Here is a 21,831-nt window from a genome sequence, read left to right as displayed (position 1 = left end):
CCAGTGGCACTTTACCAAAACCAACAACCAACCAGCAGCGCTTCGACTTCAACCGGGGCCCAGCAGCACCTTTACTGCTTCTTTGCTGGGCGAAACCAAAACCAGTGGCACCTTTTACTGCCCTACTGGTGGAGCTGATCAAACTCTCTTTTTTATTGCTCCCACCTAAAACCCTGTGGAGCCTACCTTGTTCCTCGAGGTACCTTCCTTATGCACGGCCATTGCTCTTTCTCTCTGTCACTTGTCGCGTGTCTACTCAGGAACGGGTGGCCAGTCCCTCCCACGAACTTGGCAGGATGCGTGCTGGAACTGTTGACCCGGAGCCCGAGCTATTCGCCTCGCAGTGATGCCCTGGACCTTTGTCCCTCAACTCCGGGGAACGTGCTTTTTCCCGGCCAATGCACCAGAAAATGTAGCCTTTCTAGGCCCTTTAAACCATGAGTAGGAAAATGTTGCACCCGAGCAGGGACGAAAGGAGCCAAACGACACCAAGGGGTTAAATCCAGAGAAAGAGCTTTTTATTCTGCCAACCCGGGAGAAGTGTGATAAGTCACAAAACAAGTGATAAGGAGCAAGTGTGATAAGTCACAAAACAAGCACGAAGTTCACAGCCATTGCACAGAGTATATATCCCCTTCCAGTTCCCTCCCCCTTTCTCCTCCTTCTTCAAGAGTCCTGCCCATGAGTTCCCCTGAGGATGAACAGAAAGTTTCTGTCTTGGGACCATTTTTGGACTTTTCCCAGGAAAGGGGGTGAGGGGGTTTCAGAGTGTTCCAGTTGTTTCATTCTTGTGCTTTGGCATGGTTCCCGGACAGAAAGCAAGTTGCAATGTGGTTTTTAGCAAGGCCAAAAGCCTGAGAAAGGCCTGGGAAACAATGAACTGTTCTCTACCTTTGTTTCTCTACCTTTTTTAGTTACAGCAAGCAGAATATGCTTGGCTAATGCTTTTTGTCTTATAGGAAATGCAGTTTTAAAATGCTTGAGGCGAGGCCTGGCTGGGGGGGGGGAGAATTCACAAACAGTTTTTAGGGCTGTTTGGGGTAACCCTAACTGTTTCCCTTCACTGTTAGCCGCCATCCATCCTCCAACCGCCTCCAGGCACTCACACAGGACCTTCACCGCCTTCACTGGTTCAACCCTAAGCTTGGCTTTCCTCAAAGAATCCTGAGAACTGTAATTTTAAGGGTGCTGGGAATTGTAGCTTGGGGGGTAAACTACAGTTCTCAGGATACTTTGTGGGGAGCCATGACTGTCAAAATGCTTTAAATGTTTGGTGTGGATGTGACTACAGACTTCCATTTTCAGATAATGCGTGCAGTGTTTTGTGGGTTTTTTAAAAAGAGTTTTCAATGTGAAGTGAAGGAAGGAGATTCTGATTCAGCACATAAAAAAATAATACTTTTGCCCTCCTCTATGTAGGGATAATTTCTCAAAATCCAACCAATCTAACAGGTTTACATGTGAAAGTTATATCACAAACCAATTAGGGTAGATTCACTTCCCCCCCGCAGGGAAGCAGTTATGTGTTTGCAGCTAAGTATCACTGTCTTCAAGTCACCAAAGAGTAGAACTCAGTGTTGATTAGAACATATTTTATTAATATACAATCTATGTTTATAAAGTGCCTGATAGACACTGACATCTACACATGAGAAGATAAGGATAGTTTATTTCGTTCTGGTTGCATTCACATTCTGTCTACGAATGTCAACCACAGACCCATCCCAGTTCACTCCCACTGGATGCCCATCAGCTCACAGCTGACTTGCCAGAGCTTTTTTGCGGTCTCTTTGTTACAAGCCTGAGGAGCAACCCAGGCTGGTCTACAGTCACTGTAGAAAGAAAAAAATAAATATTCATTAGGCACTTTTTAAATCATTTGTTAAGCCATTCAAAACCATCAAAGAATCAGAATTCTGATTAAACATTGAGCGTATTTCCCAAATCAATATGATAGCAAATTGGGTTTATGGACAACAGTGGGCTAAGGTTACCCCAGCAGCACAATCCTATACATGTTTACTGAGAAGTAAGTCTCAGACAATTCAATAGGGTTGACAAGTAAGACGAGGAATAGCCAAACCTATTAACTGAGTGATCATATCAGAGCAAATTCAAACTCCTGAACAAAGGGGGTGTTTTCATTGTTTTTGTATGGGGCACTGTCCACTGCACTTTGCCTACTTTTTGCAGTCATTGGTGGCTGAGACAGTTGCCACAAAACATGGTGGTTGCCGATAAGGAGACACTATGGCTTTGTTGCAACTTGCCCCCACTCCAAACAGAAGCTGCATCCGAATCATTTGAGGGTGAAGGAATTAGTGGCCAGCCCACTGACAGCAAAGCTGCTTGTCATTTCTCAAGTTACAAAAAATAATAATGAATTATTGTTGGTGTTGTTTATTAAATTTATATACTGCCCTTCATCCGAAAAACTCAGGGCAGTTCACAAGATAAGGAAGCTGTCCTGCCCACCACTGAAAAAGTAAGGGGCAAATTTTGGTATATGACACCCCCCCCCCCCAATTGACTATGTATGAAAAGGGCTTTTGTTCTGTCTGGATGTTCCTGATAATAGCTTTGTTATTTCTGTATAGTTCGAAGGTGGGATGCGGGTGGCGCTGTGGTCTAAACCACTGAGCCTAGGGCCTAGGACAAATCCCCGCGTTGCTCGGTCCCATCTCCTGCCAACCTAGCAGTTCGAAAGCATGTCAAAGTGCAAGTAGATAAATAGGTACCACTCCGGTGGGGAAGGTAAATGGTGTTTCCATGCGCTGCTCTGGTTTCACCAGCAGCGACTTAGTCATGCTGGCCACATAATCCAGAAAAACTGTCTGCGGACAAACGTCGGCTACCTCGGCCAGTAAAGCGAGATGAGCGTCAAAACCCCAGAGTCGTTCATGACTGGACTTAACTGTCAGGGGTCCTTTACCTTTACCTTTAATAGTTCAAAGGAGCAATTGCACTTTGTCTGCTGTACCAGAGGCAAAGACTTCTCACAACCCATGTCCACAGTGCTATTTTTAAGTTAGAGCTATTGCATATGATCTCGTTCTTTTAATGTGCAATGTGCCATTTTAATATTGCCTTCTGGGTCTGATGTGGGCACCTCTGAGCATTACCACAGAAAACTTTATCCAGATGTGCTGAATCCAGATGTCTGTATTCCAACTGCAAATCACAATCCCAGACCCACCTGAAATATTGCCCACTCACTGACTCCAGTTCCTTTGCCACTGCACAATAAATACTAGTCTGGGCTCCTTCTTTTGGTGTCTTAAACATGAAGCGAAACAGCGCTTTAGAAATTCCTGACATATATGAGTAACGCGACAATTCAGAATCAACCACACCAGGATGTAAAGCATTGACAGTAACTCCAGTGCCTAGAAAAACATAAAGCAGAAACATCAACCAAAATATATGAATCTAAAGGTTCAAAAGGAAAGGAGTAATATTGTTCCCATGTATCCTGTAAGGCAGCTAGTATTTGGCCAGCCTTTTCACTGTAATACACACAATATCAATGAAATGCACAGAACCTTGTGCAGCACTCAACTAGTATCGAGGGTTTAACAAAGCCATTTTTTAAAAATACACAAAAAATATAAATAAAACATCAAAAAGTTAACATCTCTTAAATTGAAATCTGTTATAGCATACTAAATGAATGGTTTACATATTTGGGGGGGCGGGGCGGGATTGAACATAATGTTAATCTGTCTTGATGGTTGGGGATCTCCCTCTCTCCCTGCAGTCTTGAACTGCAATGCCCAGCACAGTTTGGGAACTAGCAACACTTATCAGAGCTTGCCATAGGGAGCAAATAAGCACTTCAGAACCAGTTTGAGTTTGAACTGAGAGGAAAGACAACAGTGAGATGGCTTGGCTGAAACATCCTTGGGGATAATTAGCATTTGAGACTGTGGAAAGTGGATTCATAAATCACTGAAAACCCTTAATTTAGATAACATTAGAAGCCACTGGCAATGGCATGGGTAAGATACAATATTAGGACAATTTAGACATTCAACGCCTACAAAATGCATGTCAGGTTAGCCCAATGGCCCCTTTCAATGTGCAATATTTAAAATTCCTCATAGGGGCAATGAGAAACATAGAAGTGATGTGGTGATCCCTAACCTTTTCTCTACCCACGGCCCCAAATCATACTTTTAATAGCTTTCCCAGAAGGAATTTTAAATGCAGAGTCATTTCATTATGATGCTTCCATTAAATTTCAACCCAGCTATGGTTACGAGATTGGGGGAGGTTGGGAGCCAGTCAGGCAAGCTCTTTGAATTCAAAGACCAGACAGCCACTGTAGTGCTCTGCTTCACTTCAAAGGAATGAGCTATGTTGAAATTAGCTGCATTTAGGTGACAAAGAAGCAAAAGGACAACAAAGGAGCTGAGAGCTGGAAAGTTGCTTGCGAGTGAGAGGGGAAGTGGGGAGATGCTGCAGCGCCTGGGAGAGAGACATGTTTACCTCTGTGCTGGATTTTGGGGCTCCCAGCAAATAAATGAGGAAGCAAGATCTATGCTGTGCTAATGCTATGAGCCCCTCCATCATATGCTGAGATTGTATCTATGTGTAAATAAAACCATATATCTTAAAGACACCACAGTCTCCACTGACCTCGTTCCAAGAAAGCTGAACACTGCGTAAGTGCTGGTATCCCTAGAGTCTCTCACCGCTTGGAGATTGGGGTGTCTCTCATGCGTGCAACCTTTCAGTAATCTGTGACTTCCCCCTTCCTCTCACATCCAGGCTTTGGCTATGGGCAACCCTATTATATACGTACATATGAGTGGTTGTGCGCCATTAGCATTTCATTCTTAAAGCTCACCTTGCAATTTATGAGCCAGCTCCCTGGTAAACAGAACATTAGCCAGTTTGCTTTGACAGTATGCCGGGAACCCATTGTAGTATTTCTCTCCCTGCAGGTTCTCGAAGTTTATCCGCCAAAAAGCATGGAGGTGCGAAGACACATTCACTATCCGAGCTGGGGCTGACTCTTTCAAACGGTCCAGCAGCAGGAATGTTAAGAGAAAATGCCCTAAAGGGAGAGGAGATTTACAATTATTTACTAGAGCTTAGGGACGTGGCTGACGCTGTGGTGTAAACCACTGAGCCTTGGGCTTGCCGATCAGAAGGTTGCCAGTTCAAATCCCCGCGACAGGTGAGCTCCCATTGCTCGGTCCCTGCTCCTGCCAACCTAGCAGTTCAAAAGCACGTCAAAGTGCAAGTAGATAAATAGGTACCGCTCCGGCGGGAAGGTAAACGGCATTTCCATGCGCTGCTCTGGTTTCGCCAGAAGCGGCTTAGTCATGCTGGCCACATGACCTGGAAAAACTGTCTGCGGCACGGACAAACGCCGCTCCCTCAGCCTGTAAAACGAGATGAGCACCGCAACCCCAGAGTCGTCTGCGACTGGACTTACAGTAACTGTCAGGGGTCCTTTACCTTTTTTCTAGAGCTTATGGGCACACATATGTATAATGTAAAACTAACCTTTAGAACAAAAATAGTACTCACAATAATGTAAACACTTTATGGTTTTTTTTAAAAAATCAAACAAATGACATTAATTTTACTGTACTATAAATCAACTAGAAATAGATAACCAAAAAATTGGCTGGTTAGTTCAAATGAATATATGAAATTCAACCAAGATGGGCACAGTTTAAATAATTTAATTAAATCTCCAGGGGACTGTGACTTGGGGCCTGTCCATACTGGAGTTTACAGTGTGTCTATAACTTTTTGCGTTCAGATTTAATTTGTGTACGGTAATCCTCATGGTGTTACCCTCAACAACGCCTGTCTCTATGCTTTTCCTGTATAAACTCAGGTTTACAAATACAGGAATAATCTATGAAATCTGGGGAAAAGAGCAGGGAAGATAAGCAAAGGCTAAAAGAAGCCAGGTAATATATCCATTTATCACATCGATGTCTCTTGATCTTACCAAGGTGATTGACTCCAATATGCATTTCAAAACCATCAGCAGTCTTGGAATAGGGAACCATCATCACTCCTGCATTGTTAATGAGGATATGGAGCTTCTTCTCCTCTACAGGAAATAATGGCCGAGATTGGGTATTAAGCAGAAAATACCAAAGACAAGAAGATTGAGATGTTTTAAGGAGCAAGGCTCTTATCATAACTAGCATTTGGTTACATGGCCACCTATCTGTCATAGATGCTTTATTTGACATTCCTGCTTTTCAGGGGTTGGACTAGATGAGCCCCATGACCCCTTTGAACTCTACAATTCTATGATTTAAGGTTACTGTGAATATATATGTTGGGAATAAGGAAGTACAGTATAGTAAATTGATTAAAATAATTAGCAAATACTAAGTGAGGAAATATTAGACTGTGTTACTCAGTCTACAGAAAAACTTTACAGATTAACCGACAGGACCGACAGGTGGAGGAAATTTAAACTTTTATCAGACAGAGGGTTGATGGTTCTTGCCAAGATCTCCTACTAGTTTAGGTAAATAGTGAGATACCACCACCTGCTGGACCACGTGACAGGATAAATAAATAAATGGAAGCACTAGTGGGGGAAAAATGGATTATATGAATGGGCTATTACCTCAGAGTAATTTCCAGTGAATATTATATGTATCCTTATTGCTCAAGTATCTGAGTGCATACATACCCATTTTGAATGGGTTTTGGCAATTGTAGTAGTCCACTTTCATGGACTATTATTTATTTAAAAATTATCTCTAAACCTTTATTGTTAGATAAATATATAATATACCCTGTGTCTATTCTGAGTGACACATGTTTTGGATAGAACACTACTATCATTAACAGGGTTTATTATATCTAAGGAGCTGAACAGTCATTCCTACACACACATATATATTATTACCCTTTCAGGCAAAATGTAGCATACATGCTTAAACGTGTTTACTCAAATGCATATCATCCTTTTAATCAAACCACAAGTAAGAGTGCCCAAGAGTGCAATGAGACAGATTATAAGAATAGCTATTCTGGGTCATACCTAAGGTCCATCTACCATGTCTCTGACAGTTAACATTGCCAGGTGTTTTATATAAGACATCTCAAAATTCAAATGGAAGCTGTGGAATGATCCATCTTCTGCTTCAAAGTGCCAGAAAGGTTCAAGGGAAAGCTTCCAAGCAAAGGGTTAGCTCCTCTTAAATGCAAGAACAGTGTCATGGAAGGTTTAAGGTGGAGATCGCCAAGCAGGCACAAGGCCTTCTTTGGTGCCCTCAGGCAGGTTGCCTAGACTCTAAGCTTCTATTTAAAAAAATTAAGTCTCTAGCCCTCTTAGAAGGAAAGTTATGAAGCAAAATGTGCAGACTCCCTTCTAAGTGATTTCTGTGAAATGAATCAGCTTAGCTGCTCCCACCTGCCAGTGTTTTTATGCCAATTAGTGAAGTCAATGTGGTGACTGTAAAGTAAGTTGTTTGGACACCAGGCAATAGAAATCCCCAAGGTCATTAAAAGTTTCTGTTTACCCCTCCCCTTTACTGTACTTTTTTCTTATTATTTTGTAGCAGTTCTTGGAATCTCCATAGGTTGAACTTCTTTTTTCCTAGCAACCAGGATGCGTCTTTTCTGTAGTGGACTCATTCAAGATTAGGTACCTGCTAAAAGTTATTTTCTGTAAATACTACACAATAAATGCAAGTTGGTGTTAAATAATTCCCTCCTCAAATGGCAAATACAAAATGTGAAATTTGGAAAAAGGCTCAGGCATGTCTCCTGCTGTGCAGAAATTAATGTCCAAGTACTTATTAAGAATTCACATCATTGTTAATTTCCAATATAATGGGCTACATTTCTACTTCAGATGTCTCTGTGTTCAATGGGGCTTATTCTCAGTGTTATAAGAATTTTAAGGTCATATATAAAATAAATAAATTTTGATAACTGTATATATAAACCACACGTCTGAAACCCCATAGACAAGGTCCTGAACAAACTGACCTCAAATATTTCTCTGCAAGGTCAAAGTGAGAAACCTTCCCATTGTCTCTTTCCTCACAAATCCTGTCTTAAGGGCACATTCAAGATATGAACAGGTTGTGAGCCTGTGACCTAGATTCAGGAATTAAGTAGTTATAATAACAAAAGCCCCTTTATGGATCACTGCCTTGTCGTGGCGAAGTAGCTTTAATAACTCAGAGAAGCTATGAGCTATGCCGTGCAGGGCCATCCAAGATGGATAGGTCAAAGTGGAGAGTTTTGACCAAACATGATCCACCTGGAGCAGGAACCGGCAAGCCACTCCAGTATCCCTGCCAAGAAAACTCCATGGACAAAGACAACAGGCATATAAAAGTTATGACACTGGAAGATGAGCCCCTCAGGTCGGAAGGCGTCCAACATGCTACTGAGGAAGAGCGGAGGACAAGTACAAGTAGATTCAGAGCTGATGAAGCGACTGGGCCAAAGCCGAAAGGACGCTCAGTTGCGGATATGCCTGGAAGCGAAAGGAAAGTCCAATGCTGTAAAGAAAAATATTGCATAGGAACCTGGAATGTAAGAACCATGAACCTGGGTAAGTTGGATGTGGTCAAAAATGAGATGGCAAGAATAAATATTGACATCCTGGGCATCAGTGAACTAAAATGGACGGGAATGGGCAAATTAGTTTGGATGACCATCATATCTACTACTGTGGGCAAGAATCCCGTAAAAGAAATGGAGTGGCCCTCATAGTCAACAAAAGAGTGGCAAAAGCTGTACTGGGATACAATCTTAAAAATGATAGAATGATCTCGATACGAATCCAAGGCAGACCTTTTAACATCACAGTAATCCAAGTTTATGCACCAACCACTGGTGCTGAAGAAACTGAAATTGACCAATTCTATGAAGACTTATAACACCTTATAGAAATGACACCAAAGAAGGATGTTCTTCTCATTATAGGGGATTGGAATGCTAAAGTAGGGAGTCAAGAGATAAAAGGAACAACTGGCAAGTTTGGCCTTGGAGTTCAAAACGAAGCAGGGCAAAGGCTAATAGAGTTCTGCCAAGAGAACAAGCTGGTCATCACAAACACTCTTTTCCAACAACACAAGAGATGACTCTACACATGGACATCACCAGATGGGCAGCATCGAAATCAGATTGATTATATTCTCTGCACCCAAAGATGGAGAAGCTCTATACAGTCAGCAAAAACAAGACCTGGAGCTGACTGTGGCTCAGATCATCAGCTTCTTACAGCAAAATTCAAGCTTAAACTGAAGAAAGTAGGAAAAACCACTGGGCCGGTAAGATACAATCTAAGTCAAATCCCTTATGAATACACAGTGGAAGTGAGGAACAGGTTTAAGGATTTAGATTTGGTGGACAGAGTGCCTGAAGAACTATGGATGGAGGCTCGTAACATTATACAGGAGGCAGCAACTAAAACCATCCCAATGAAAAGGAAATGCAAGAAAGCAAAGTGGCTGTCCAACGAGGCCTTACAAATAGCGGGGGAGAGAAGGCAAGCAAAATGCGAGGGAGATAGTGAAAGATACAGGAAATTGAATGCAGATTTCCAAAAAATAGCAAGGAGAGACAAGAAGGCCTTCTTAAACGAGCAATGCAAAGAAATAGAGGAAAACAATAGAATGGGAAAAACCAGAGATCTGTTCAAGAAAATTGGAGATATGAAAGGAAAATTTCATACAAAGATTACCATAATAAAAGACAAAAGTGGAAAGGACCTAACAGAAGCAGAAGACATCAAGAAGAGGTGGCAAGAATACACAGAGGAACTATACCAGAAATAAATGGATGTCTTGTATACCCCAGGTAGTGTGGTTGCTCACCTTGAGCCAGACATCCTGGAGAGTGAAGTCAAATGGGCCTTAGAAAGCATTGCTAATAACAAGACCAGTGGAAGTGATGATATTCCAGCTGAACTATTTAAAATTTTAAACGATGATGCTGTTAAAGTGCTACACTCAATATGCCAGCAAATTTGGAAAACTCAGCAGTGGCCAGAGGAATGGAGAATATCAGTCTACATCCCAATCCCAAAGAAGGGCAGTGCCAAAGAATGCTCCAACTACTGCACAATTGCACTCATTTCATACGCTAGCAAGGTTATGCTTAAAATTCTACAAGGCAGGCTTAAGCAGCATGTGGACCGAGAACTCCCAGAAGTGCAAGCTGGATTTCGAAGGGCCAGAGGAACCAGGGACCAAATTGCAAACATGCGCTGGATTATGGAGAAAGCTAGAGTTCCAGAAAAACATCTACTTCTGCTTCATTGACTATGCAAAAGCCTTTGACAGCGTCGACCACAGCAAACTATGGCAAGTTCTTAAAGAAATGGGAGTGCCTGATCACCTGGTCTGTCTCCTGAGAAATCTCTATGTGGGACAAGAAGCTACAGTTAGAACTGGATATGGAACAACTGATTGGTTAAAAATTGGGAAAGGAGTACGGCAAGGCTGTATATTGTCTCCCTGCTTATTTAACTTATATGCAGAATTCATCATGTGAAAGGCTGGGCTGGATGAATCCCAAGCCGGAATTAAGATTGCTGGAAGAAATATCAACAACCTCAGATATGCAGATGACACAACCTTGATGGCAGAAAGTGAAGAGGAATTAAAGAACCTTTTAATGAGGGTGAAAGAGGAGAGCTCAAAATATGGTCTGAAGCTCAACATCAAAAAAACGAAGATCATGGCCACTGGGCCCATCACCTCTTGGCAAATAGAAGGGGAAGAAATGGAGGCAGTGAGAGATTTTACTTTCTTGGGCTCCGTGATCACTGCAGATGGTGACAGCAGTCACGAAATTAAAAGACGCCTGCTCCTTGGGAGAAAGGCGATGGCAAACCTAGACAACATATTAAAAAGCAGAGACATCACCTTGCCAACAAAGGTCTGTATAGTTAAAGCCATGGTTTTCCCAGTAGTGATGTATGGAAGTGAGAGCTGGACCATAAAGAAGGCTGATCGCCGAAGAATTGATGCTTTTGAATTATGGTGCTGGAGGAGACTCTTGAGAGTCCCATGGACTGCAAGAAGATCAAATGCATCCATTCTTAAGGAAATCAGTCCTGAGTGCTCACTGGAAGGACAGATCGTGAAGCTGAGGCTCCAATACTTTGGCCACCTCATGAGAATAGAAGACTCCCTGGAAAAGACCGTGATGTTGGGAAAGATGGAGCGCACAAGGAGAAGGGGATGACAGAGGACGAGATGGTTGGACAGTGTTCTCGAAGCTACAAACATGAGTCTGACCAAACTGTGGGAGGCAGTGGAAGACAGGAGTGCCTGGTGTGCTCTGGTCCATGGGGTCATGAAGAGTCGGAAACGACTAAACGACTAAACAACAACAACAACAAATAACAAAAGAGTGGCCAAAACCCAGATAATGCAATCAGGTAACTTGCCAGGAGATAAACAACGCACTCAGGTTTGTTGTAGACCGCCTTTTCTGTGATGTATGTATGATGTTTCTGGGGGTGGTCTTGGACTCCAGGGCGGGCAATTTAAAATGTCTATATAAGGGTGGACACACCTTTGTTCTGGGTCCTCCTCCTCTCTCCTGTGTGTGGGGGAGCACCCTGTTGCAACAGTCAATAAAGATCAGGCTTACTAGCTGCTTTGCTTCTCAATGTTCTCTGGTTGGTCTCTGTTATTTTCTCCCACTGATAGAGAACCTACGAAAGGACTCTATATGGGCTCTTGGGCACGCGATAAGGGGAAAGGAGCAGTTTTGTCACTTATAAAACAAGGTAAATGGCTACAGGATGTCAGCCTTCACTTTGTTTAGAAATGGAGAAAACAGGAATCTTTTGCCTTTAACAGCTGTGTCACTACAATCACGACCAGCAGGACATAGATGACTTCCTGTGCTAAGCATGAGGATGTCCAAGGTTGGGGTAAGGGTGGAAAATCAGCAATTACTGTTCTCTCTTTTCTTTTGTGTTATGCCATGGCAGCCATGTTGTGTTAAGCCATGGCCCCCATTACAGCAATTTTGTGACTGGAGCAGTCAGCACTCTCTCAAAATTCAAAATGTGCCCCCTGGTCTAAAATGGTTTTTGATCCCTGGTTTAAAGAACACATAGGGAAGCCAGACAAATACCTCTCTATTTTAAACAAAACCTATAACTCTTGACTCCACATAGATTATCTCTAGGACCAGGACCACCTGGTAATTAAACTATGCAGTAACTACACAGGTGCCAACTTTTAGTCAGTCATACCTTTTAGGAAATCTTCTGCAAATGCCCGTATAGATTTGCTATCAGACAGGTCCAGTTTTTTCACAATAACTTGCTGATTCCCTGTTTCGGCTATAATTTCACGGGCTGCTGCTTCCGCTTTTGCTATATCTCTGCAGGCAAGGATGACACGACCACCTTCAAAAGGGAAATTAATAGAAAAGAGGAATAAGGCAAACAAGCTGTTTCTAAACTTGGTCCTGGTCCTGTCTTTCTAGACTAATTTCTTTTAATGGAACAAAACATAAAATAATATAAAAATTCTACAATATGAATATGTAAATATAAATATATGTAAAAGCCCTTTTGCCAGCAGATGTTATAGGCAGCAATGAATTGTGAATCATTGTGGGAGGGGAGTAATACTCAGCTTTTTTAAGCTCACCTCAAGCATTTGAAGTAGTTGCCCTTGTCTAATTACCGTATTTTTCGCCCTATAGGACGCACTTTTTCCCCTCCAAAAATGAAGGGGAAATCTGTGTGTCTATGGGGCGAATGCAGGCTGAAGCTTGGAGAGCGAGAGGGGTCGGTGCGCTGCGTGGAGCGCAGGGTGCGCTGAAGCTGCGGCGGGGGGGGGAATAATTTTTTTTTCTTTATTTCCCCCCCCAAAAAACTAGGTGTGTCCTATGGGCCAGTGCGTCCTCTAGGGCGAAAAATACAGTAACCATTACTATGAACAAGAAAAATACACTTGAATGTATTTTTAAAAATGGAAATTACCTTTGGTTAAAGTTATTTTAGGGGACAGAATTAAAGAATACATACATTCATAGTAATAAATACACCCCCTTACCCCAAATGTAATGGTTGTATTCCGATATAACGCTAAACCATGGTTAATTAAATATATCGAGACTGCAGTTCCAATGGGACGCAGTCAAATGTTCATTCCACCATTGAGGGCACATTCAGAAGGGCTGGACTACAGCTCTCATCACCCCTGACCACTGGCCATGCTGAGGAGTAGTAGAAGTCCAGCAACATCTGGAAGGCCACTGGCTCCTCATCCCTGTGGTAAAGAATTACATGTGGATCACATTGTTTGGCCTTTTAAAGCAACAACTGTGTACTCCTAGACATGTCTACTCAGCAGTAATGACCATTTGCTTCAATTGGACTTACTTCCAGGTAAGTGTGTAAGGTTGCAGCCTAAGGAAAGTGGCATGATAGAGGTTTCTAAAATTATTTATTGTATAGAAAAAGTGAATACAGAGAAGTGTGGCTAAGAACTACACTGTATGCCAAGTATGCTTTTAGAGCCAAAGGGGAAATATATAGTTAAAACAGATATGGCAGCTTACATATTAAAGTGCAGCTGCTATTGCAGAGCCCTTGTGGAGTGTTGTTTTTTTTTAAAACATGCCTCCTCTCCTTCAGGGGGCTTATGTAATTCAGTGAATTTCCTTTAAAAAATGAAAAAAAATCCTATGAACCAGAAACCCTCTGTTTAAGGAAAGAGTTAAGGCACTTATAAATTTGCTTGTTCAATTAAAAATGGTTAAGGCAGCCTTTATTCATTTAAACCTGATGGTGGCATACTCTGCAATATCCGTCTGATGAAAATAGGGGTGCTCTCGTGGGAGCCAGTGTCTTTTGGTCCAGCGCTCTGGTGTGAGAGAGCCAATTTGCAGGAGAGCATGAAAAAACAAAACAAAACAAAAAAAGAGTGTCTTTTGGTCTGGCACAAACCAGCTGACTCACAGCAGAGTACTGGACCAAAAAACAGGATGGCTTCTGTAATTCAGAGATGTCCCGCTCAATTTGGGTTGAGTGGCATGTGGTGGATGATGAATGGACAGACAACTTGCCTCTTCGTGCGAGGTCCTTGGCAGTTTCCTTCCCTATGCCAGTGTTAGCCCCTGTGACCACGGCCACCTTTCCATCCAGCCGAGCTGTTGATGTGCATACTCCTCCTGCAAACCACTTCCTAAAACATAAGAGAGCACAACCGTAAATGTTACTTTGGTATGTATAGAGGTTTTCTCTTGGCCTGCTCCTCTGGGTAGCTCAGATGCTAGAGCATGAGACTATTAATGTCAGGGTCATGGATTTGAACCCCACATTGGGCAAAAGATTCCTGCTTGCAGGGGTTGGAATAGAGGACCCTCATCATCCCTCCCGACTCTACAATTCTGTGATTCTATCCTTTAACCTGCTCCTCTGGCTCATGCATTCCCACATCACTTTCCAAACCACAAAAAGTCTGTTTAAAAATATAACAACAACGAGCAGCAGGATTTAGACTGTAGAATTCTAAAGTTCCAGAATGCGCTTGACTCCTTTCCCACAAAATAATCTGTGGGCACCCTCAGATTCTATGCCAGAGAACAGAGACTTTCCTTTCTAAGACATGCAGCGAGCCTTTTTGACCTGAAGAGCATGGTAAAAAATCCCTTAAAATGAAAAAAATGTAACACCAATTAAGCAAAAATCTGAAGAAAGAATATTGCTACTGGTTTGGGAGATGAGTCTGGATGATATCTGTGGATCTCTTGCAGGCCTGTGATTTTTCGTCTGTGAGGTTATACTCTCCAAGAGGAAACCTGGTGAACCAGTCAAACTGGTTCCTTGGTTAAATAAGTTGTTTTAATCTGTTTTTAATATTGTGCAATAATTGCATTTTAAATGTCGTAAGCCACCCCTACCCCCGGGACCTTAAGGTGTAGGGCAGATAATAAGTAGTGATGACAACAATAATCAATCAATCAGGATCAGAATGGCTTTGACACCTTAAAACGTTAGGTAGGAAATAGATGTGTTGCCATAATGACCACCGTAGATGCTTTAAAGATCAGGTAGGTATTCCCACGTCCTTCTTACCTGGCTGGATGCCATGCTACGCTAGGAAGAAAAAGAAAAAAGATGTTAGTTTTGGTATTAGAGGTTTGTCTGAGCTTGACTCCGTAGGCTGTGCTGAATCCAAAGATATGCAGCAGAATGGTGGGGGCTAAGAACTTAATGGAGAGGCAAGATCTGTTGGAGTGTTGATGCTGTGAGCCATTCCATCCTATGCTCAGGTTGTATATATGCATAAAGAAAATAATATATCCTACAGCTCAATAGCCATTAAACTTCTGCTACATACCACCCCAATCTCTGAGCAGTGAGAGACTCCAGAGGGGCCTGTGCTTCCCAGGGATTTGCTTCCTTGGAGTGAAGGCCAATGGAGAGTGTTGGTGCTGTTAGGATATATGGTTTTATTGACACATATGCATATACAACTAGAGCATAAGACGGAGGCGCTCACAGGATTAGCAACCCCATAGATCTTGCTATGGTTTCTAGGGAAGCCCCAAAGTCCAGCACAGAGCAAGTCATGTCTCTGTTTCCCAGCTTCCAGCTCCCTTACACAACTCTGGCTGTTGTTCTTCTACTTACCAGCCAGGCGAGGGGAAAGGCTGGTTAGTATGGCACAGAGCAACTTCTTTGGCTATGCTAAATGGTACCACCTAACTAGCCAGCGAAAGCTATTTCCTTGACAAAGCAAGTGGTTTGGCAACCTTCGCCTTCTGCATTTCCTCACAGATACAGGCAGTAACCAGTGCTAAGTTATTTCGTACCCTAGGTTGAACTACTTGCACAAACTACTAATTTCAATTTTCAAAGGCAGATGTCTTGTGGGGAAAAATAAGATTATCAGAAATTTATAAGATACAATATTACAAAAACTCACCTATATAAAACTGCCCCTCAAAGGTCAGTACTGTGTCCCCCTGAAGTCTGTTCCCTAGGTGGCCACTTAATGACCAGCCCTGGATACAGGATTGCAGGTCTGGAAGGGGGCTGCCCCCCTCACCCCAATTCATAACATTTCTTCCTAGAAAGCCAAACCCTGGATAAGCACCAGACTCCCTGGAATGTATTGCTGCTCAAAAATTGGGCAGATAATACATAACAACAGGGAGCCAGGGGAAAATTCAGTAGCACAATTGCAGAAATAATAGAAATAATACCCATTAAGTTCAGTAAGGCTTTCTCTCACAATTGCAGCCTAAGGTCACATCTGCACCATACATTTAAAGTGCATGGCTTCACCCAAAGTTTCTTAGCAACTTTTTTTAGTTTAGCCTTCAGAATGTCACTAGGGAGGGGCTGAAACAAATCTCCCCAATGTGCTATAGCCCACTTGAGCATATCAATGACAGCAAGGGAAAGGGAGAGGGGGCCACACAATGCATGCAATAATTGTAGATATGAGAGTCCCATGGACTGCAAGAAGATCAAACCTATCCATTCTGAAGGAAATCAGGCCTGAGTGCTCACTGAGGCTCCAGTACTTTGGCCACCTCATGAGAAGAGAAGACTCCCTGGAAAAGACCCTGATGTTGGGAAAGATGGAGGGCACAAGGAGAAGGGGACGACAGAGGACAAGATGGTTGGACAGTGTTCTCGAAGCTACAAACATGAGTCTGACCAAACTGCGGGAAGCAGTGGAAGACAGGAGTGCCTGGTGTGCTCTGGTCCATGGGGTTACGAAGAGTCGGACACGACTAAACGACTAAACAACAACAACATTTCAGTGTGCCAAGGATATATTAATCATAACCTCAATGAATGAATATTTAATAATAATAATAATAATAATAATAATAATAATAATAATAACAATAATAATATTTTTATACTTATACCTCACCCACTCTGGGAAACTTCCAGCAAAAAGTTAAATATTAAATTAGGTTAGAAATTATTTACACATAGTACAGTCCTAACCAAATCTACTCAGAAGTAAGTCCTACCCCCAGGTAAGTGGGGTTAGGCCTGCAATCTGCTTGGTTTTGTCCACTTCTTGTATTTCAGTATTGCATACAAAAATGCATGTGGCCTATGCAAAATGTTACTTGTGGTTCTGAGAACAAGTTAATAAAGCCTACAGGATAGCTAGTGAAATAAAGAAACCCAAACCTGAGAGCTGACATTGTAGAAAACTTCTCCTCTGCAAATGAAATTTCTCCACTGACTGACAGATATAAAACAGTGAGAGGTGTGGGAGGAGTGCCTCATAATTAGAAATAACGAATTACAAGAATTGAAAGTTATGACACCACCTGTTGGCAAATGCTAATAGCTGGGAGCAACCAAGAGTGACAGGCTGCTTACTGAGCATTCATCCTGATTTATCTGGAGGGAGGTTGTAGAATGTTGCATCAAGCAATTTTTATCCCACACTTTCCAGTGCATTTCCCCAACACTAAGCTTATTGCAAAAAATCCAGTCTTGGGGGAAACTGGCTTTGTTATGCAAGATATCCAAATCTCCTTTCATTGTACAACCTGAAGTTGCCAGTACATGACTGAATCCCAGTCCAAACAGCCTGGAAATATTTAATATACTTGCAGAGGTAAAGACAATGGTGCAGCTAGGTCACTTTAGACCCTAGACTGAATAGTCTTTTGGGGGGAGGATATTTATATTTATTTTATTTCATAAAACTTCTAAATAAAGTGTACTATATGGATTTGATCTATAGTCTCTACTTGTTAATGTACTTCGGTCTCACTTACAGGTAGGTAGCCGTGTTGGTCTGCCATAGTCAAAACAAAATAAAAGAAAAAAAATTCCTTCCAGTAGCACCTTAAAGACCAACTAAGTTAGTTCTAGAACTTTAAGGTGCTACTGGAAGGAATTTTTTTTCTTTTATTTTGTTCGGTCTCACTATCAGAGTACAAAGAGCAACTAGAGGGTGATTTTTAGCAGGAAATTGGCCTGGTCCTGCTTTCTGAACCAGATGTGCATTGCAAATTGGAGCCCATGTTTCTGCTTTTCTTTAAAAAATAGAAAGGGCTATCTTAAACACACTTTTTAAAGAGTATGGATAGTGTAACTTGAAGGCTTCTCTTCCTCTCTCTGAAGCCCGACAATGCAATCTGCTGCTGGAGAAGAAACAGTGTTTTGTCCATCCAGCAGCAGCCTGCTGGGTTTCTGGATTACAGGTACCGGTAATATATAATGTATGTATTCTCACTGAAATGAGAATTCCACACAGAAATAGATGTTGACTATATATCTTATTTTATCTCATCAGCTTTTATATATAGGGGCAATGATTGCAAGCCCCCAGTCATTGGAGACTTGACCATGAGTGTCGATGCAGGTCAAGAGTGAAGCCAGAGTGGGGGCCCAGAAGTCCAAATTGTTTTTATTTTTATTTTTTTTATAATAATTTTTATTAATTTTCCAAACAAATAATAAAAACAGTATAGAACAGTATAACCTCAAGCTCATCAGTTCATACCCTTCTTTCTTTGACTCCCCCATACCTCCCCATCCCTGCATCCTTGTTTAATAATTCTTTAGCAACCCTTAGGTCCATTGTCTTAATTCCCTTTCATAAAAATTTCTTAAGTTTTTTTGTTTACTGCTGCAATTCTTTACTTCTTACCCCCTGACATCTTAACATTCCTCAATTTTGCAATTATTTTTAAGATATATTTTGAATTTCTTCCAGTCCTCTTCCACTGTCTCTTTCCCCTGGTCCCGGATTCTGCCCGTCATCTCGGCCAGTCCCATAAAGTCAATCACCTTTGTTTGCCATTCTTCCAGAGTAGGTAGTTCTTGCGTCTTCCAATACTTTGCCAGTAGAATTCTTGCTGCTGTAGTGGCATACATAAAGAAAGTCCTATCCTTCCTTGGCACCACTTGGCCCACCATGCCCAAGAGGAAAGCCTCTGGTTTCTTAGGAAAAGTCCACTTAAGGACCTTCTTAATTTCATTATAGATCATTTCCCAGAAAGCTTTAACCTTTGGGCAGGTCCACCAAAGGTGGTAGAAAGTGCCTTCAGTCTCATTACATTTCCAACACTTATTATTAGGCAAATGATAAATTTTTGCAAGCTTGACTGGGGTCATGTACCACCGGTAGATCATTTTCATAATATTTTCTTTTAAGGCATTACATGCAGTAAATTTAATACCGGTGGTCCATAACTGTTCCCAGTCAGCAAACATAATATCATGACCGATATCTTGTGCCCATTTAATCATAGCTGATTTCACCGTTTCATCCTGTGTATTCCATTTTAACAGCAAGTTATACATTTTTGATAAGTTCTTAGTATTGGGTTCCAACAATTCTGTTTCTAGTTTTGACTTCTCTTTCTGAAATCCTATTTTCCTGTCCTGTTTAAACGTCTCATTTATCTGATGGTAATGCAACCAATCTCGAACCTTAGGCTTTAGTTTCTCATAACTCTGAAGTTTCACCCTTTCGCCATCATATTCTAAAATCTCATAATATTTTGGCCATTTAGAATCCATATTAAGCTTTTTTACTTCCCTAGCTTCCATTGGTGACACCCACCTAGGGGTTTTACTTTCCAACAAATCTTTGTATCTAATCCAAACGTTATACAATGCTTTCCTTACAATATGGTTTTTAAAGCTTTTATACACCTTTACCTTGTCGTACCATAAGTATGCATGCCAACCAAAACTATTGTCGTACCCTTCCAGATCCAAAATGTCGGTGTTCTCAAGAAGTAGCCAGTGTTTCAACCAGCAGAAAGCTGCTGATTCATAATAAAGTCTTAAGTCCGGCAGGGCAAACCCCCCTCTATCCTTTGCATCAGTTAAAATCTTAAATTTAATTCTGGGCTTTTTGCCCTGCCAGACAAATTTTGATATGTCTTTCTGCCACTTCTTGAAACAGTCCATCTTGTCCACAATCTGCAACGTCTGGAATAAAAACAGCATTCTAGGCAATACATTCATCTTAATAGTAGCAATTCGGCCTAACAAGGAAAGTTTCAACCTTGACCATATTTCTAGATCCTTTTTAACATCTGACCAACATTTTTCATAATTATCCTTAAATAAGTTCACATTCTTGGATGTTAAGTTTACCCCCAGGTATTTTACCCTTTTTGTTATTTCCAAGCCTGTTTCATTCTGAAAACTCTCTCTTTCTTCCATTGTTAAATTTTTTTCCAACACTTTCGTTTTTTGTTTATTCAATTTAAAACCTGCTACTCGACCAAATATTTCAATTAGTTCTAATACTCTTTTAGTACTAGTGTCTGGCTGTTGCAAGGTCAATACTAGGTCGTCTGCAAATGCTCTTAATTTGTAATGTCTAACTCCGACCTGAACTCCTTTAACCAACTGGTCCTTTCTAATCATGTTTAACAAAACCTCCAGGACTGATATAAAAAGCAAGGGGGATATTGGGCATCCCTGCCGTGTACCTTTTTCTATGGGTATTTCTTCTGTTACCACATTGTTTACAATTAACTTGGCCTTTTGTTGGGAATATATTGCACCTATACCGTTTTCAAAACCTTGACCTACCCCCATCCCTTGGAGATTCTTTTTCATAAAAGTCCAACAGATATTGTCAAAGGCTTTCTCCGCATCCACAAAAATCAGAACTGCTTTCCTGTTAATGTCAACATCTAACAACTCCAAAATGTCTATAATGTTCCTCACATTGTCTGACATATGTCTACCTGGGAGAAAGCCTGTTTGGTCCTTATGAATCGCTTCTATCAACACTCTTTTCAATCTTTTTGCCAAAATGTCTGCAAAAATTTTGTAATCCACATTGAGTAAAGATATAGGGCGGTAGTTTTTAACTTGGTTCTTCTCAGTCTCTGTTTTCGGTATAAGTGAGATGAAAGCCTCTTTCCATGATTCAGGTGCCTTTTTCCCCTTCAAAATTTCATTGCAAACTTCCTTCAATGGTTGTATCAGCCATTCTTTCAGCATTTTGTAGTATTTGGCCGTCAGGCCATCTGGTCCTGGTGATTTTCCCAATTTCATATTTTGGATGGCACCCTCTATTTCTTGTTCTGTTATTTCCTCATTTAAGATCCTTTTACTTTGTTCTGGAATTTTTGGTAGACCGTATTTTCTGATGAATTCTTCTATTTCTTGTTCATTGATTGGCCCTTGTGCATACAATTTCTTAAAAAAACTTTGAAAACAATTGTTTATCTCATTGGGTTTGTGGATAATTTTTCCATCCATTTCTAGACTTGTTACAGTGTTCATTCTCTGCCTTTTTTTCAATTGCCATGACAGAAGTTTCCCACATTTATCCGCTGATTCGAAAGTTCTTTGTCTCATTTGCTTTATCTTCCATTCTATTTGTTGGTTCATGAGCTCCATGTACTGCATCTGGTAAAACTTTATTTCTCTCAAAATCTCATGGGACTTTGGTTTGGACCTCAGCTTCTTCTCTCCTTCTTTTATTTTTTCTAAAAATTTTTCCTTCTTCTCATTTTGTTGCTTCCTCTTTATAGAATTCTGTTGAATTAGGAAACCTCGCATCACGGCTTTGCTTGCGTCCCAAATTATTCTTTTTTCCACATCTGTTTTCCTGTTGATCTCAAAGTAATCTTTTAATGTTTTAAGGGCCTTCTTGTGGGTCTCTTCATCCTTAAATAGGGTGTCATTCATTCTCCATCTAAAGGATCCAGTTGTTGTTAGTTTCATCTCCATCTTCACCGCATTATGGTCAGAGCACGTTTTTGGACATATTTCTACTTTTTTTGTTCTTAACGCCAGACTGCTAGAAATCCAAATTTGGTCTATTCTTGTCCATGTCATTTTTGCTTCAGAGAAGAAAGTTCCCTCTCTCTCTAGAGGATTCCTTG

At 41.3% G+C, this 21,831-nt stretch overlaps 1 protein-coding gene across 2 annotated transcripts; it reads right to left on the bottom strand.

Moving 5' to 3' along the window:
* Positions 1-1,577: 1,577 nt before the first annotated feature.
* Positions 1,578-17,250, bottom strand: LOC307202506 (retinol dehydrogenase 12-like). Of its 2 annotated transcripts, XM_079952491.1 has the most exons (8): positions 17,144-17,233; positions 15,059-15,079; positions 14,047-14,165; positions 12,221-12,376; positions 5,972-6,076; positions 4,850-5,059; positions 3,197-3,386; positions 1,578-1,832 (listed from the first exon to the last, which is right to left on the bottom strand). In XM_079952491.1, exons 1-8 carry the CDS (start codon positions 17,155-17,157, stop codon positions 1,730-1,732), a joined length of 918 nt encoding a protein of 305 aa, XP_079808617.1. In that variant the 5' UTR covers positions 17,158-17,233; the 3' UTR covers positions 1,578-1,729. The 2 variants fall into 2 exon arrangements, with proteins under 2 accessions (XP_079808617.1, XP_079808618.1); XM_079952492.1 differs by lacking the exon at positions 15,059-15,079 and having other exon boundaries at positions 17,144-17,250.
* Between the last annotated feature and the right edge of the window lie 4,581 nt (positions 17,251-21,831).

Source organism: Podarcis cretensis (assembly GCF_951804945.1).
Source record: "Podarcis cretensis genome assembly, chromosome: 1".
In the NCBI taxonomy this organism is placed as follows: Eukaryota; Metazoa; Chordata; class Lepidosauria; order Squamata; family Lacertidae; genus Podarcis; species Podarcis cretensis.
The sequence above is the reverse complement of the archived record's forward strand: the minus strand, read 5'-3'. Positions and strand labels throughout refer to the sequence as shown.

What these genes read in the sequence shown, in the direction of transcription:
- LOC307202506 (XM_079952491.1), bottom strand. An exon ending in GCTGGCTCATAAATTGCAAG is followed by an intron (nt 3,387 to 4,849) that starts GTGAGCTTTAAG and finishes ATGTTTTTCTAG; the next exon opens with GCACTGGAGTTACTGTCAAT. An exon ending in GTGAGTGGGCAATATTTCAG is followed by an intron (nt 1,833 to 3,196) that starts GTGGGTCTGGGA and finishes TTCTTTCTACAG; the next exon opens with TGACTGTAGACCAGCCTGGG.